This window comes from Grampus griseus (assembly GCF_964374135.1).
Source record: "Grampus griseus genome assembly, chromosome: 11".
NCBI classification, from domain to species: domain Eukaryota; kingdom Metazoa; phylum Chordata; class Mammalia; order Artiodactyla; family Delphinidae; genus Grampus; species Grampus griseus.
Genome location: NC_139005.1, coordinates 41,308,662 through 41,325,513, shown reverse-complemented (window position 1 = coordinate 41,325,513; position 16,852 = coordinate 41,308,662). Strand labels below are relative to the sequence as shown.

Below are 16,852 nucleotides of genomic sequence, written 5' to 3'. Positions count from 1 at the left end.
ACATAGCCCAGAGGACACGACATAAACTTATTAGAACCAAATGGGTCCAAGACGGCAGACAAGCCTCAGGATACGTTCATTGTAACACATCAAGCTAAATGACACACCCACAGGTGCCGTGACAGTTCCAAGACCAACCATAAGGATCAAAAAGTGGGCAGTGGCCCAATTCCTGGAAATCCCCGCCCCTTCCTAAAATCGTTGGAATACTCCTCCTACTCATTAGCCTATGAAATTACCCACTCCTATAAAAACTGACAACCCCATACTCTGGGGCCTTTCTCGCCTTCTGAGAAGGCCCACGCTCTGTCTGTGGAGTGTGTTTCTCTCTAAATAAATCCACTTCTTACCTATCACTTTATCTCTCACTGAATCCTTTCTGCAATAAGACATCGAGAACCTGAGCTTCATTAAGTCCTGAAACCAGGTGTGTGATCTCAGTTGGCAGACTGTGGGTTTTGGCCGGGTTTGAGGCCCAGCCGCGTGGGTTCAAGTCCCAACCCGTGGTGCACGGTTTCTTCCATCAGAATTCTCTCCACTGCAGCTACTCTGCTTTTGTCTCCTTGCATCTACACCACTGTCTGCGTCCTGGGGGCACGTGCCGTTTCCCTCTTTGCTGTCTCTTCTTTCTTCTTGCTCTCCTTGCACACTTCTCTCCTCCAGCCCCCCATGCCTCCAGCCCCTGGTGCACAGGGTAGGTCTCTGCACTGACAGTGCCCCCGAGGGCAGTGAGACGGTGGCAGGCTACCAGCAAGCGGAGCATCCCAAGGGAAATGCCAGTCCTGGCTCTCCATCTAATTTCTTTTTTTATATATATATTTTTACATCTTTATTGGAGTATAATTGCTTTACAATGGTGTGTTAGTTTCTGCTGTATAACAAAGTGAATCAGTTATACATATACATATGTTCCCGTATCTCCTCCCTCTTGCGTCTCCCTCCCTCCCTCCCTCCCACCCTCCCTATCCCACCCCTCCAGGCGGTCACAAAGCACCGAGCTGATCTCGCTGTGCTGTTCCATCTTATTGCTGAAAAAGACTTAGTTGGATGCTTTTCAGCTGAAAGAGATGATTAATTCAGCCCTGACCTTGTTCTGTCTTTGTTCATAGACAAATTCTTTGACTTAAAAAGAAACTTTTTCATTTGTGTTTCCATTATCACCTGTGATTTTCCCTGCCTTCCAACTGGCCCTGCCAGTTGACAGGAAGGTCAGCAAAGCTGCTGATAAGCGGAGATTAAAGAGGGCTTGGCTCGTGGCAAGGGGGCAGTGGTCTACTTGCTGGCAGCATGCTGCGCTTGCTGGTGTTCACCACTCTGGTCCTTCGTGGTAAGTGGGTCATCTGCCTGGAGTTCTGTAGGGAGGGAGATTGAGCAGGAGGGTTGGAAAGCTTTCCTTAAGCCCAGGTCTGCTCTCTATCCCAGGATGGGAAGGAGACCCTGCCTGTGAGTCTAGCGAAAACTTTATTCTCCTGGAGCCCATGATAGAAAAGGTCGGGGGCCTCTGCTTGAAAGGTCCCTGAGCCATGAAGCAGAGAGAAGCCTCTTCCAGAGCCCTGGGCTCCCCCACCAACCCTACTGACAGGAAGACATCCTCAGCGGGCATCTGGTGGCATGTGCACTGCTGTCCCTGCCCCCTGGAGAATCCCGCCAAAGCACTGTGTGTGGGAGGGGGAGGGGGGGTCAGGGGTGGGGGGTAGGGAGCGGGGAGTCACCTCAGGCCAATGGGTGACCCTAAGCAAGGCTGAGACCATGAGGAACCTCTGGGGCCTGGCATGGCAGTGTGAGATGGGTCCTTGTAACATGCCAAGGTTCTGGGGACACGTAGGGGAAGCAGAAAAGCAGAAGGCACTCAGACTTATCTGCTTTCAAAAGGGGCTCAGAGAACTCACAGCCGGGCCCCTCATTTGCTAGAGAGGAACTGTGAGTTTGCAGACAAAGCACAACTGCCACCCGCCCTCCCACCCTGAGCTGACCCCATGCTTAGTCATCACTCACTTTTCTTCTGCCCCACAAAGGACATAGTGCCCAGGACTTTCCAGAAACCAACGCCCGGGTAGTTGGAGGGACTGAGGCCCGGAGGCATTCTTGGCCCTCTCAGGTGGGTGTTCCTTCACAGCCCCAGACTGTCAATGAAATAAGAGTTGCCCGTGTCCTGATATGCAATATTATGTATGTTTGTGTATATCCTTATCAACAGGAAGCTCTCCAGCCGCCTGGATTCTAGCTTTAAAAGATGAATGGGACGAGGCTTAGGAATTTTTTTCTAAGTGCAAAAGGCTTGGAGGAAAGGATTTAAACACCAACCACACTCACTCTCCCAGGCACACACCCAAACACAAACCACATTTACACTCCCAGCAATACCTCTTGTGCCACACTAGCAAGACTGTGTGCCAGACCCACACCTCAGACTCTACACACCTTCACACACACACACACACACACACACACACACACACACACATCCCACTCCACGCAATTCGTGTCACACATGCAAACACACCTCTGCCCCCAAATGGAGCACGTTGCTCGTTTGGCTATTTAAAGAGTTTCCACTTTCAAAATAGGGCAGCTAGGCTGTGATTTAAGCAATTCTAAAAGTGTAAAACTGGCAAATTCACTGGTGAATAGCCATACTTTGAGAGAAATCACTGCGATTAGAATTAAATTCAATTTACAGAAGTTTGTGCCCCAATTTTCAGGGGTAGAGCTATTGTGTGATATGAGGCAATGAAGGAGGAGGAATGAACTGATAAAAATGAATACTCCGGTGGTGTTTCTAAGTATCTGCTGGGGTGAGGGGACAGGGTGTATCTTCAAAACTTCGGAGGGGAGTTCTGGGGACCTAAGTTTGTGGCTTAGGTGATGGAGCAATTCCATGGCTACATTTCCTTCCCAAGAGGGAGTGGAGGTAGAAGGACCTGGGTTCCTGGCCCTTTGCAATAATATAGGGTAACGATGCTGAATGCACTGTGTGTGTATGTCTTTACTCCCCCTTCCATGTACACAGCAAACATCACCAAATGACGGAACACTCTTTTCTGCTGGTCCCAGGGGCATCTACACGCCCCTTCTCACCACTACTCCAGGTAGCCTCAATAGCAAAAGGTCAAATGAAAACAATTCGCCATCTCTAGCCCAGAAAGTTGGAGAATGTTCTGAGGTATGGCAGGAGTTTAAGGAGGTAACACATGGCTGGGGTCAATGCCTTTCAAGAATCACCAACCTATCCCTCTTTTCTTCTCTCCCCATCTAGATTTCCCTCCAGTACCAGTCTGGAGGTTCCTGGTTTCACATCTGTGGAGGGACCCTCATCAGACGGAACTGGGTGATGACAGCTGCTCACTGTGTGGACAAGTGAGAAAAACAAAGACCAGCTTTTCTGAGCCCCTGGGAGGGGAAGAGTCTGGTCCTTTTGGAGGAATATGTATGTTTGACCGCTCAGGGCAAGACTTTAAGGAGGTGTTGGGGGGCCTGCGGGGAGGTAGTAGGATATAATGGAAAGTACAAACTATAATGTCAGGCAAACTCAGGTTCACCTCCTGTCCCAGCTTCTTCTAGCTATGTGAACTTGGATGGCTTACTTAGCTCTCCAAGCTCTCCCTCCCTTATCTCTACCTACTTTGTAGAATTATTGTGAGAATTAGGTAGGTAAATATTTAAGTGCCTAGTCAACGCCTGACTGGTAACCATTTTTTCATGTTTATCGTGAACAGTGGTTCTTAAATTTGAGCGTGGATCAGAATCACCTGCAGGGCACAGATTGCTGGGCCCAGCCCAGTAGAGTTTCTGATAGGAAGGTCCAGGTTGAGGCCGGATAATCTGCATTTCTAACAAGTTTCCAGGTTATATTGATGCTGCTGGTACAGGGACCGTGCTTTAAGAACTACTGGTCTAGGACTTCCAGTGGTTAAGGCTCCATGCTTCCAATGCAGGGGGCACGGGTTCAATCCCTGGTCGGGGGGTACTAAGATCCCGCATGCCATGTGGTGTGGACAAAAAAATTTTAAAAACAAAAGAACTACTGGTCTAGAAGTTTATATGTCCCTCGAAATCCCTCTATGGGCTGAGAGCCATTATTTCATTTATGCTAAGCACACCTCTCCCAAGTTATGAGATATTCAGCCTTTGATGTTTAGCTTAGTAAATTGGGAACATGAAGTTGATGGTAGTTTTTGTCACTTCCACAGGTTAGCAAATTGGGGATGGGAGGGTTGGTTACTTCCTCACCTTCCAGGGTCTTCCATCCTTCCACTGCCTGGGCCAGATAAGCTGGATTCCTGTCCTAAAGATGAGATGTAAGATGGCTTCCCAACTTTTCTCTAAGAGGGGAAAAAGAAGGATCACTCAGGGCTCCCCTCTCTCCCTCCAGACAAATGAGCTTCCGTGTGGTGGTTGGAGACCACAACCTGAGCCAGAACGATGGCACCGAGCAGTTCGTGAGAGTGCAGAGGATCGAGGTACATCCCCACTGGAACAGCAATAATGTGGCTGCAGGGTAGGGGCAAGGCGGGGCTAGCCTGGGGCTGGGAGGTGGAGGGCTGACTGGCCAGCCATGGGGTCTTGGCTTCCTTCACATTCATCCAGGAGGACTCTGAGAATTAAGATGTTGGAGGACTTGAGAATGTTTGAAGATCTTTGGGGATTTGTTTGATCTACGCTGGTTTGCATGATTGGATCCCCTGAATCTCCTCTGCAGAGTTTAATGTTCCTGTTTTTATTGTTAGTTATTATTCATTTTATGGAATAGACTCCATCAGCAAAAGTAGATTTCTTAAAATGAATCTCACGATGAGAAAAGTCCTGCAAGACTGAGCTGTAAACTTTTGGAAAGGAACTAGTTAAGATGGTAGCCAATTCTATAGCGTGGGTTCAAGTAATTCGGATATTTCTGCAGAGCATTTGACATCTTTCTCCTCTGAGAACTCTTCTCTGCTACGAAGATCAAAGCACTCTGCTCCTTTCCGAGTCCCCATTCACAACGAAAGAAGCGAGCTCCACTCCCCCCTGGGTTGCAGACCAGAGCTAGGCGACAATGCTGAGACGTCACCAGCAGGGGCCGCTGTTAAACGTAGAATATCCTACAATCCAAATGCGTAGTTCCTCGAATTTGAGTCTTGGCGAGTCAGTCCCCTCCTTCTTCGAAGTCATTGGTTTCCAATTCCGTGGGCACACAAGGCTTAGGGAGGGCTTGTCCCTGTGCTGACTTAAAGGAAGGCCTGGTCCTGCAAGCGAGCCGTCTCCTTTCCTCCCGCAGCTATGACATCGCCCTGCTGCGCCTGGCCCAGAACGTTACCCTCAACAGCTATGTCCAGCTGGGTGTTCTGCCAAAGGAGGGAACCATCCTGGCTAACAACAGCCCCTGCTACATCACAGGTTGGGGCAGGACCATGAGTAAGTCGCCTACATTGGCACCATCCACCACATGGATCTTGATTAGGTAGCTGAGCTTCTGGGGCACTTTTTCTGTGGTCCTAGGTGTTCAGAGCCAAAGACCAGGAACCAGAGATAAAATAACTGGTTCATGAAATCAAGCTAAGAACAGGCCATGGAATAGTCAAGTCAGAAATTCTCAGATTCTTATAACCAAAAAAAAAAAGATAGACACCTTACCTCAGAGAGTATTTTGTTACCAGCCTCTCATTTTACACATAAGGAAACTGAGGCCCAAAGAAATTAAAGACCTTAAAAAAAAAAAAAAAAAAAAAGAAAGAAATTAAAGACCTTGTTCAAGATCACATGACCAGGGAATTCCCTGGTGGTTCAGCAGTTAAGACTCTGCGCTCCCATTGCAGGGGGCCAGGTTCGATCCCTGGTCAGGGAACATAGATCGGGCACGGCACAACTAAGAGCCTGTATGCTGCAACTAAAAGATGCCTCATGCCGCAAAGATCTCTCACACGACAACAAAGATCCCATGTGCTGCAAGTGAGACCCAGCACAGCCAAATAAATAATTTTTTTTTTTTTCTGGTACGCGGGCCTCTCACTGTTGTGGCCTCTCCCGTTGCGGAGCACAGGCTCCGGACGCGCAGGCTCAGCGGCCATGGCTCACGGGCCCAGCCGCTCTGCGGCATGTGGGATCTTCCCGGACCGGGGCACGAACCCGTGTCCCCTGCATCGGCAGGCAGACTCTCAGCCACTGCGCCACCAGGGAAGCACAATAAATAAATATTAAAAAAAAAAAATCACATGACTAGTTAGTAACTAGTTAGCTGGGGCCAGAAGGCAGGTATCCTGGCTTCCGCCTTGGTGGTCACGACACCATCGCGCTGCCTTCATAGACAGTCTATAGGCTGTGGGCTGGAGTGAATGAGCCAGGGGTGGCTGCAGGTCCAGAGGAGTCGAGGCAGAGGAGGCCTCAGCTTCTTCCGGTCAATCATGGGAAGATTTCTGGAAGGAAAAGTCATTAGATGACATGGAAAGGTGGGAGAGGCTATGAGCAGAGATAGTTAACAAGGGTAGAGACAGCAGGCCTGGCACAGAAGGCTGTCAGCCATCAGACAGGATCTGAGCTCTGGAGGGGAGGCAAGGCCTTGCTGGGAGCAGCCAGTCTTACTGGAGAAACCTGGGGCTGAGAGAGACACATGCTTGTAATCCAGCTCTGCTCCCAATTCACTCAATGTCATTGTAGTTCAGTTTCCTGATCTATGTATAACATGAAAGGATTGTTGTAAGTATCCAAAGAATAATTCATGTGCAAAGCCTTTGAAAAGTCAAAAAATGCAGATAGGGCTTTCCTGGTGGCGCAGTGGGTGAGAGTCCGCCTGCCGATGCAGGGTACACGGGTTCGTGCCCTGGTCTGGGAAGATCCCACATGCCACAGAGCGGCTGGGCCCGTGAGCCATGGCCAATGAGCCTGCGCGTCCGGAGCCTGTGCTCCGTAATGGGAGAGGCCACAACAGTGAGAGGCCCGCGTACGCAAAAAAAAAAAAAAAAATTGCAGATGAAAGCTCTTAAGAAATGGAAACAAGGGTGCATAGTCCCAGTTCTGCTTCACAGGGTTTACAGTGTAAGGAGGAAGCAGGACAGATAAGTTATTAACAAATAAGACCATTCTAGTTACATAATTAAGGTATTCATGAGATTAAAAAAAAAAAGCAGGCATAGGATTAGTGGTCTGGAACCTGGGAACAGTAGTCAAGGATGACTCCTTAAAGGAAGATGCCTGTAGCTTTTATATAAAGAGAGACAAAAGGAGGATCTATGACATGCAATGGGCAGAGACAAGGAACTTGCCCTGACCTCAGCTTTCATCAGAACTTGGCAAGGTTTAGCCGGGTGTGGAAGGTTTTTTTTCCCTGGATAGCAGCTGGGGCTGACCTCCAATGCTGTGTGTCCTGTTCAGCCAATGGGCAGCTGGCCCAGACCCTGCAGCAGGCTTACCTGCCCACCGTGGACTACGCCACCTGCTCCAGCTCCTCTTACTGGGGCTCCACCGTGAAGAATACCATGGTGTGCGCTGGAGGAGACGGAGTTCACTCTGGATGCCAGGTGAACACAGGCGGGAAGTGTCAGAAGTCTCACCCCAGGTCCCTCCCCTCTCTGTTTCCCATCCCCCACCTTTTACTCACCTATTTCACACCTACTCCCACCCCTATGTACAGACTAACCTTTGTATTCTAGCATCTGAAGGAGAATGATTCTGTGCTACTAGGTCTATATTCACAGAATCTCCAAGTTTAAAGAAACCTTAAAATTCATCTTGCCTGTTGCCCTCCCCCACCTCAAAAGTTTGTATGTGGCCCAACATTTGTGTGTTGGTATATGTGAGTGTTCTTTAGAAGTTATTTGTGCCCTAGATTTTTTTTTTTTAATAAATTTTTTTTTTTTTTTTGGCTGCGTTGGGTCTTGTTGCTATGTGTGGCCTTTCTCTAGTTGCAGTGAGTGGAGGCTACTCTTCTTGTAGTGCAGTGGCTTCTCTTGTTGCGGAACACAGGCTCTAGGCGCGCGAGCTTCAGTAGTTGTGGCTCACGGGCTCTAGAGCGCAGGCTCAGTAGTTGTGGCTCACGGGCTTAGTTGCTCTGCGGCATGTGGGATCTTCCCGGACCAGGGCTCGAACCTGTGTCCCCTGCATTGGCAGGCAGATTGTTAACCACTGCGCCACCAGGGAAGCCCCTGTGCCCTAGATTTTTAATGGCTGCCATGGGGCTAGGCCTGGAGTGGTGGTTGTAACTGTGTATAAGTTAGCTCCCCTCCCATCAACCCCAATTTTTCTTATAGCTCCTCCACCACCACCCTTTTGACCCAATATTATTGTTAGCAGAATGTATACAGGTGAATATGGTAGGGGAAAGTGCACAAAATAGTTTTATAATAGTATATATATAAATCATCTTCTGTTTAGACAAGATCAATCACCAATGCACCATCTTACAGATTTCTTTTTTTTTTTTAATTTTTATTGGTGTATAGTTGATTTACAATGTGTTAGTTTCAGGTGTACAGCAAAGTGAATCAGTTATACATATACATTTATCCACTCTTTTTTTTTTTTTTTAGCTTCTTTTCCCATATAAGCCATTACAGGGTACTGAGTAGAGTTCCCTGTGCTATACAGCAAGTTCTTATTAGTTATCTATCTATCTATCTATCTATATATATATATATATATTTTTTTTTTTTTTTTTTTTTTTTTTTTTTTTTTTGCTGTACGCGGACCTCTCACTGCGGAGCACAGGCTCCGGACGCGCTGGCTCAGCGGCCATGGCTCACGGGCCCAGCCGCTCCGCAGCATGTGGGATCTTCCCAGACCGGGGCACGAACCCGCATCCCCTGCATCGGCAGGCGGACTCTCAACCACTGCGCCACCAGGGAAGCCCTAGTTATCTATTTTATATATAGTAGTGTGTATATGTCAATCCCAATCTCCCAATTTATCCCTCCCCCACCCTTATCCTCTGGTGACCATAAGTTTGCAGATTTCTTAATGCAGTTCAACAAATATTCTTGATCATCTGCTAAATACTAGGCACTGTGTTTGATTCATCTTTGTATGAAAGATACGAAAGATACAAAGATAAATATAAACACAGTGTCTAGTGGAAGAATGGGAAGAGCAGACATAGAACAGAACATTGTAATACAATGTGGTTAAGTGTTATAACAAAAATATGCATAGGGTGATATGGGAGTTCAAAAGATAGGTACTTATCTCTGCCTGTTGGTGTCGGAAAAGACTTGCCTTCCTGAGAAACTAGAGGCTGTACTGAGTCATAAAGCTTAAATAGGAGAAAGCCAGGCAAAAAAAGAGGAAAAGATATTCAGAGAGAGGGAACATGAAGAAAGGCATGGCCCAAGAACCTGGAACACATAGAGAATTATAGGGCATTCCTTACCGTTAGAGCAGAGGTCAGGGCCCACAGCCTTCAAGCCCAGCTTGCTGCCTGTGTTTACGTGGTCCATGAGCTAAGAATGTTTTTCACATTTTTTAATGGTTGGGAACAAATTAAGAAAGGAATAATATGTCATGGCACATGAAAACTATAAAATTTCAGTGTTCGTTAAAAAAAACTTTTATTGGAATACGGCCTTACTTCTTCATTACGTATTGTTTACGGCTGCTTTCACGGAGTTGAACAGTTGCAAGAGAGACTGGCCTGCAAAGCCTGAGATATTTACTCTTTGGCTCTTTACAGAAAAAGTTTGCTGACCTCTGGGCTAGAACATAAACTATTACCATACTAGGGAATGTCAAGAGATGACACTGGAGACAGGTAGGAGCCACACGACTTAGGCCTTCAAATGTCATACCTGGGGACATGAACCTTTATCTTAGGCACTGGGAAACCACTGAAGAGTTCTAAACCGGAGAACAGCATGATCAGATTTGCCTTTTAGAAGCACTCTCTGATGACAAGGTAAGCATGTTTTTTTTTTTTTTTTTGCGGTACGCGGGCCTCTCACTGTTGTGGCCTCTCCCATTGCGGAGCACAGGCTCCGGATGCGCAGGTTTGGCGGCCATGGCTCACGGGCCCAGCCGCTCCGCGGCATGTGGGATCTTCCCGGACCAGGGCACGAACCCGTGTCCCCTGCATCGGCAGGCGGACCCCCAACCACTGCGCCACCAGGGAAGCCCTAAGCATGTTTTTGAAGAGAGCAAGATTAGCAGGGAGACTGCTTAGGAGACTTTTGCAATTATCTAGGCAAGAAATCTGAGGGCCCGAATTAGGGCAGTGGAGAGGAGGAAGGAGGATCAAGAATGACTTCCAGGCATCTGATTTAAGTGATCTGGGGGAGGTGTTTGTTGCCTCTATGAGACAATATTTATAGGATTTTGGAGGGCAGGTTGAGTCTGACAAGGTGAGTCTGAGATCCCAGTGGGACATTCAGTTATAGTTAACTGGTAAGAAACTATATATAAAGAGAGTGGAGCCTGAAGGAGAAAGCTAGGCTAGAGATAAGCTTAACGGGAAATGAGATCCCTCAAAGTCCCCCACCCCCCATCCCCACCTCCCCCAGGGAAAAGTGGTGGAATGAGGAAAAAAAAAAAACAGTGAGCTGGGGGGAAGAACTGTGATAACATAAATATTTGAGTGCTTCAGAGATAGTTGGAGGGCAAAGGACCCGTAAGGATCTAAAAAAGAGATAAGAGAAAAGCATAGTAAATAAAGGTTTCACAAAATCTCAGGAAATACTGATAGATCATCCCATAGTATGCGTTGCAGCCAGGAGCTGCGGCGGATAACTGAAAGTGGCTACTTCCACAGTTGATGGGTCACTGGTAACTACAGCTAGAACAGTTTCGGTGGAGTGGTGAGGGCAGAAGCTTGATTGAAGGGTAAGGAATGAAGAGGCAACACTGGGTCATTTGTAGAGATGTGGATGGACCTAGAGTCTGTCATACAGGGTGAAGTAAGTCAGAAAGAGAAAAACAAATATCGTATATTAACACATATATGTGGAATCTAGAAAAATGGTACAGTTGAACCTATTTGCAGAGGAGGAATAGAGACACAGACGTGTGGACATGGGGCAGGGGGCAGGGAAGGAGCGGGGGAGATGAATTGGTAGATTAGGTTTGACATAAATGCACTATCATGTGTAAAATAGATAGCTAGTGGGAACGTGCTATATGGCACAGGGAGCTCAACCCAGTGCTCTGTGATGACCTAGATGGGTGGGATGGGGGGGGAGGTCCAAGAGGGAGGGATATATGTATACATATAGCTGATTCACTTCGTTGTACAGCAGAAACTAACTCATCATTGTAAAGCAATTATACTCCAATTTAAAAGAAAGAAAGAAAGAAACATAGCAAAGAACGTAGAATACTCTTTCAAGAATCTTGGATGAAAGTGAGGAATTTTACAAGTCTGGTAGCTTTAAGGAGAATGACAGTCATGGAGGGGGTGGATCTTTTAAGAGGGAAGAAAATTAAGTGTGTTTCTGGGCAGAGAGGAAAGGATCCTGTAGAGCTGGAGAGAGGGAAAAAATGGATGACACAAGATCCCGGAGGAGAAGGAAGAGATGAACCAAGAGCACAGGTGGAGCTGGCCTTGAACAGAAGAGGGATACAAAAATGTGCATGGACATGAAAGAGAGTGCAGGCTGGGTAGCTGGAAGTTGACAGGTGTTCTGCAATCTTGCTTCTATTTACTCATGAACTAGGAGTCAGATTAAATGCTGAAAATGAAGGGACAAGGGTTGTTTGTGTCTGGACTGATTAAGATGAATGGGTTTAGAAAGACTGGCCCATGATGTTACTGTATAGGCTGAGGTTGGAGACCATGCAATAATCATAATGGATATATGATTCACTCCATTCAAAGATCTAGTTGTAGGGAATGGATTAATCCAGGGCTGGGTTTTCATGCATTATTGGGACATAAAGACAAGATCGCAGATCAAATGCAAGCTCCAAGCTAGGTGGAGAAGGAGGCTGGTAGGCTGGCTGAAATAGTAGAATCAAAGATTAAAGGATTTTTTATGTGTTTGTTTTAAAGATTTTTTTTTTTTTTTTGATGTGGACCATTTTTAAAGTCGTCACTGAGTTTGCTACAATATTGCTTTTGTTTTATGTTTTGGCCCTTTGGCCGCAGGGCATGTGAGGTCCTGGCTCCCCAACCAGGGATCGAACCCACACCCCTGCCCCCGCACTGGAAGGCTAAGTCCCAACCACTGGAAGGCTAAGTCCCAACCACTGGACCGCCAGGGAAGTCCCTAAAGGGTTTTTTTTTTGTAAGCATTTAGAACTACGGAAGTAAGGTGAGCAACTCATCCCAATTTTCCCAGGACTTCCCCAGTGTCAAATGAAAACAAAACAAAACCACACAGCCTAAAAGTTGAGAGTTATGTTTTATTCAGTGATCTTACTAAGGACTATAGCCCGGGAGACAGCCTCTCAGACAGCTCTGAGCAACTGTTCCAAAGAGGTAAGGGAAGGAGCCAGGGTATATTAGAGTTTTTGCTGAAAAAAAAACATGGAGACAACCATCAAAGATTACTGCTAATAACAAGAAACAGACATTTCAAGTGAATGATTTTAGTGTTTTTCTGTGTATGGGAAGATGCAAGACTCTGGGCTTACAGAAATCATTCCTTTGATACGCATCGCAACTATCTAGGGCCAGTATCATTTTTCTCCATCCTGAAATCCCCTCAGGATATGGAAGGTGGCTGCAGTGGCTGGTGGCTTGATGACAGGCAACATTCCTTGTTTCCCAGAATGGAAGGCAAAATTCTTTGTTTACTGACATGGCAGGCAACATTTTTTGTCCACACCAGTGTCAAAACTTAGAAGTCCTATATCCTGGGAACCCTACCTGCAACTTGGGGCAAAAAAAAAAAAAAAAAAAGATGAACACATAAGTCAAGCTCTTACAGGTCCTCACCAGCCACCTTCACCTACAACCTCTTAAGGTTTAACCTTTCTGAGTTTAATTCACTTTGCTCTCTCTCAAGGCCTTGAACTCTGAAAAACAAGAGTACTTTTCTTCTTGCTGCCACTCCAGATAGGCAATTCTCTGAAGCGATTGTGTCACCAGGTCTCTTCCCACTGGAATTTCCCAAATATTGTGTCTTTGTTTTCTGGGCTTTCAGATTTCTGGGTCCCAGCCCTTTTCCTCAGAGTGGACTCACTAAGCCCCTCTCACCTCAATCCACCGTCTCCCACCGAGCTCTTTCCCAGCCCTTCCTTCTGCCCCGATATCCTCAGCCACACCCCCATCGCTACAGTCTTTGTTTCTTTTCAGGTCAATTAGCATAAGAAAATCGTATGATATACAATTCAATTACCTTCCATTCCTCTAGCTTAGAAATACTATCAAACCCCTATTAGAATTTGAGTGGAAGATATTTAAACTGTTTTGTTTTGTGTTGAGTACAATAGTCTAAAGGAAGCATCTTCTTTTCCTAAACATAGTTGGGATGGGGTACAGCTATTTCCTTTTTAAAAGAGTTATCCGCAATTTGAACTTTTGGTCTCTTTCCCTAGTTCTTCTTTTTTTAAGTTTTAATTTTTATTGAAGCTATGTGTATTAAACTGCTTAAGGTGGCCAGTAAAACTATGAGGCCTAATAGTGGGAAAGAACAGTCATAGTGTTCTTTCTACCACCTCAAGCTCTCCCTCCCTAGAGGGGACCACTGTCAACTCTTCAAGCTGATTTCTTTCAGTGTCTCCTTCCACCTCTCTAAAAGCATATACTTATATTGCCACTTAATTTTTCAGCTCAGGCATTATGCAAGGTGTGCAACCTCTCTTCCTTTTACACATATATACTTGCCCCCAGCATGAACTTTTCTATCTGCACCCACAACCTCCCCAAATAATTTTGGTTAAATTAACATTTAGTATTTATTATGATTATGTAAAATGCTATTCCCTGCATAATTTTGTTTTCCCTGGGGTTAATAATTGTCTTTTTAAATTTGCATAATGTATACTCAATTTATCACCAGTTCAGCCCCAAACTCTCCACTAATTTATAAGTGCCCTATTTTATCTTCTCTTGTTCTGTATCTTGGTATGGGTCTATCTGCATTCATTTTGAGGGACACTTAGTGGGTTTCTTCATTCTGGAAACTCCAGATCTTTGCTTCTGAAAATGTTTATTTATTGATCGTTTCCTCCCCTCCATTTTTATTTTCTCTTTCTAGAATTTCCATTATTCACACATCTACCTCCTAAATTGGTCCTCTTATTTTCATATTTTCTCTCTATATATTTTGTCCGCTTTATCTCCTAACCCAGTCTTTCATTTCTACTATCATAATTTCCAAAGGCTCTTTTTGTTTTCTGAATGCTCTAATAGCTTGCTGTTCTTGTATCATGGATGCAATATTAATCATAGTTTTGTTGTTTATATTCTTCTCCCTGCATAATCTTGGTTGCCTTCATTTTTTATTTCTTTGTTTTGATCTTTATTTATTTATTTTAATAAGGAGGTTTTAATTTTTTAAATTTATTTATTTTTAAATTTATTTTATTTTTGCCTGCATTGGGTCTTTGTTGCTGCACACGGGCTTTCTCTAGTTGCGGTGAGCGGGGGCTACTCTTTGTTGCGGTGCGCGGGCTTCTCATTGCAGTGGCTTTTCTTACTGTGGAGCACGGGCTCTAGGCGTGCGGGCTTCAGTAGTTGTGGCTCACGGGGCTCTAGAGCGCATGCTGAGTAGTTGTGGCACACGGGCTTAGTTGCTCTGCAGCATGTGGGATCTTTCTGGACCAGGGTTCGAACATGTGTCCCCTGCATTGGCAGGCGATCCTTAACCACTGCGCCACCAGGGAAGCCCCTTGATCTTTATAATTGAGGCTTTCTTCAGATGTTTGGTCATCCTTGACCATATGCTCTTATTTCAGAGTCGGACAGTGAAGAGCTGATAGGTAGCTCTGAGCCTTAGGTGGTGTTCATCTATAGTGAACTGCTTTGTCAGGGGATCTGGCTAGGCCATTTCATTGGGGGACTTACAATGTTAGTATCTTTAGATCTTCCCTCTTGTGCTGATCAGATTCTCCAAAGAAATATCTTCCAATTTTATGTCTGGAATCACAGAACTGACATTCTGGGAACTGAGTAAGGAAACGAGTGTCAAGGTCACAGTCTGTAAACTCCGGTTTGTCTGATTCTAAGCCCGAGCACGTAACCACTACCCAATACGTCACTTTCTCTTCTCTTTACGCCGGTTTAGTTTAACATGGTTTGACTACCTACCCTGTGTCTAAAGGCTAAGTCTAATTAGACCCGTTGGTCTGAATGCTGGGGATAAATAAATCATTAGAACAACTTATTCCCCTCACCCCAGGTTCAATTTAAGTCAGTAACAGCTATTGAGCCTAAGATGTTCAAAGTTCTATGCTAGCATCGTGGAGAGGAAAATATCAGTAAGATGCAGTTCCTGTCTCAAGAAGCTCACAGATAAGCGTGGGAGATAGAAACAAATTATGAAACCAAAACACAAGGCAGAACATGACATGAGTGCTACAAAAGAAAGGAAGAAGTGCTATGGTCGTTTAGAAAGGAAGAGGAGGTTCATCTTGATTGAGGGGATATGAAGGAAGTGGGGATCTTAATTGGAGCTTTTAAACAGTACAGGATTGTACAAAGAGATGGGGGTGGGTGGGTGTAAGCAGAAACAAAGGCCCAAAGATCAAAAGATGTGGCGTTTTAGGGCACTGCTTCTCCTCTCCACAGGGTGATTCTGGGGGTCCCCTTCATTGCTTGGTGAATGGCCAGTACACTGTCCACGGTGTGACCAGCTTCGTGTCCAGCCTGGGCTGTAATGTCTCCAGGAAGCCCACAGTCTTCACTCGGGTCTCTGCTTACATCTCTTGGATAAATAACGTGAGTCCTCTCAAATGATGGTTTGAAATAGGGTTACCTGGAGACCCAAGCACTGGCTGGGTTGGGGAGCAAAAGTTAAGCAGGGGAAGCCATCCTCTTCCTCACCGCATTCAAATGTTTACTCCTTTCCCTTCCTCCGTAGTGTACTTTCGCTCGATAACGTTGCCGTCCTGAGTTCCACTCACATACCCACTAAGAATGCTTCACTGTACTGTTTACTGCTTAGGGTAAGGTGGGTGGTGGCAACAGCAGATCTGAACCAGGTACATATCAGTGCTGTCCAAAGTCAAAGCCAAGGGGAAAATGGCTTCCCTCTCCTGGGCGAGGGAAGAGGCACTAACCTTCTCCTCCACCAGTTCTTTCTAAGGGCATCATGGGAATTTGCTCTACCCTTTGCCAAGAGGTTTTACCACCTTAAACAATGCTTGAGGGTTAGGTGAGACTATACCTACACTGACCTGGTGGTAGAGCCTCACACCTATACCCTCCAGTCTTCAAACACATTCTGGAGTCTTGTGGTATGAACCTTGACTCACAACCAATTCAAGGTCTGCCCTTGACACTAAGTCTTGAGTACGTGCCTATAACACTGAATTGCCCTGACACAGCTGAGAACTACTTCCTGACACCCCCCCCCCCATAAACCCAGTACAGGGCCATGCTCAACTGGGAGCCCTGAAGGGAAAAGAAAGGAGGTGGGCAGAAGTTACTGACTGGATATAACCGGTTTTTCGTTCAGGTCACTGCCAACAACTGAACATTTTCTTGGGTCCAACGGCCTTCCCAAGATGATTCTTAGATCCACAGCAGGACTTGAGGCCATCCAGGAAAAACCATTCTAACAGACTACTGAGCCAGATGCAGAAATGCAAATAAAATTGAATATATATATTACCCTGTGTCTTTTTTTTTTTTTGCAGTACGCGGGCCTCTCACTGTTGTGGCCTCTCCCGTTGCGGAGCACAGGCTCCGGATGCACAGGCTCAGCAGCCATGGCTCACGGGCCCAGCCGCCCCACAGCATGTGGGATCCTCCCGGACCGGGGCACGAACCCATGTCCCCTGCATCAGCAGG

General features: G+C 46.1%; 1 protein-coding gene across 1 annotated transcript; it reads left to right on the top strand.

Annotated features, from left to right (window-relative positions):
* Positions 1-1,287: 1,287 nt before the first annotated feature.
* CELA1 (chymotrypsin like elastase 1) lies at positions 1,288-16,457 on the top strand (the record flags this gene model as incomplete). The annotated part of the gene is made up of 9 exons (XM_082666157.1): positions 1,288-1,327; positions 2,016-2,098; positions 3,011-3,163; positions 3,257-3,357; positions 4,373-4,498; positions 5,258-5,394; positions 7,348-7,493; positions 15,629-15,778; positions 16,428-16,457. The coding sequence occupies 9 exons, from the start codon at positions 1,288-1,290 to the stop codon at positions 16,455-16,457; spliced, it is 966 nt and encodes a 321-aa protein (XP_082522283.1).
* Positions 16,458-16,852: the final 395 nt, after the last annotated feature.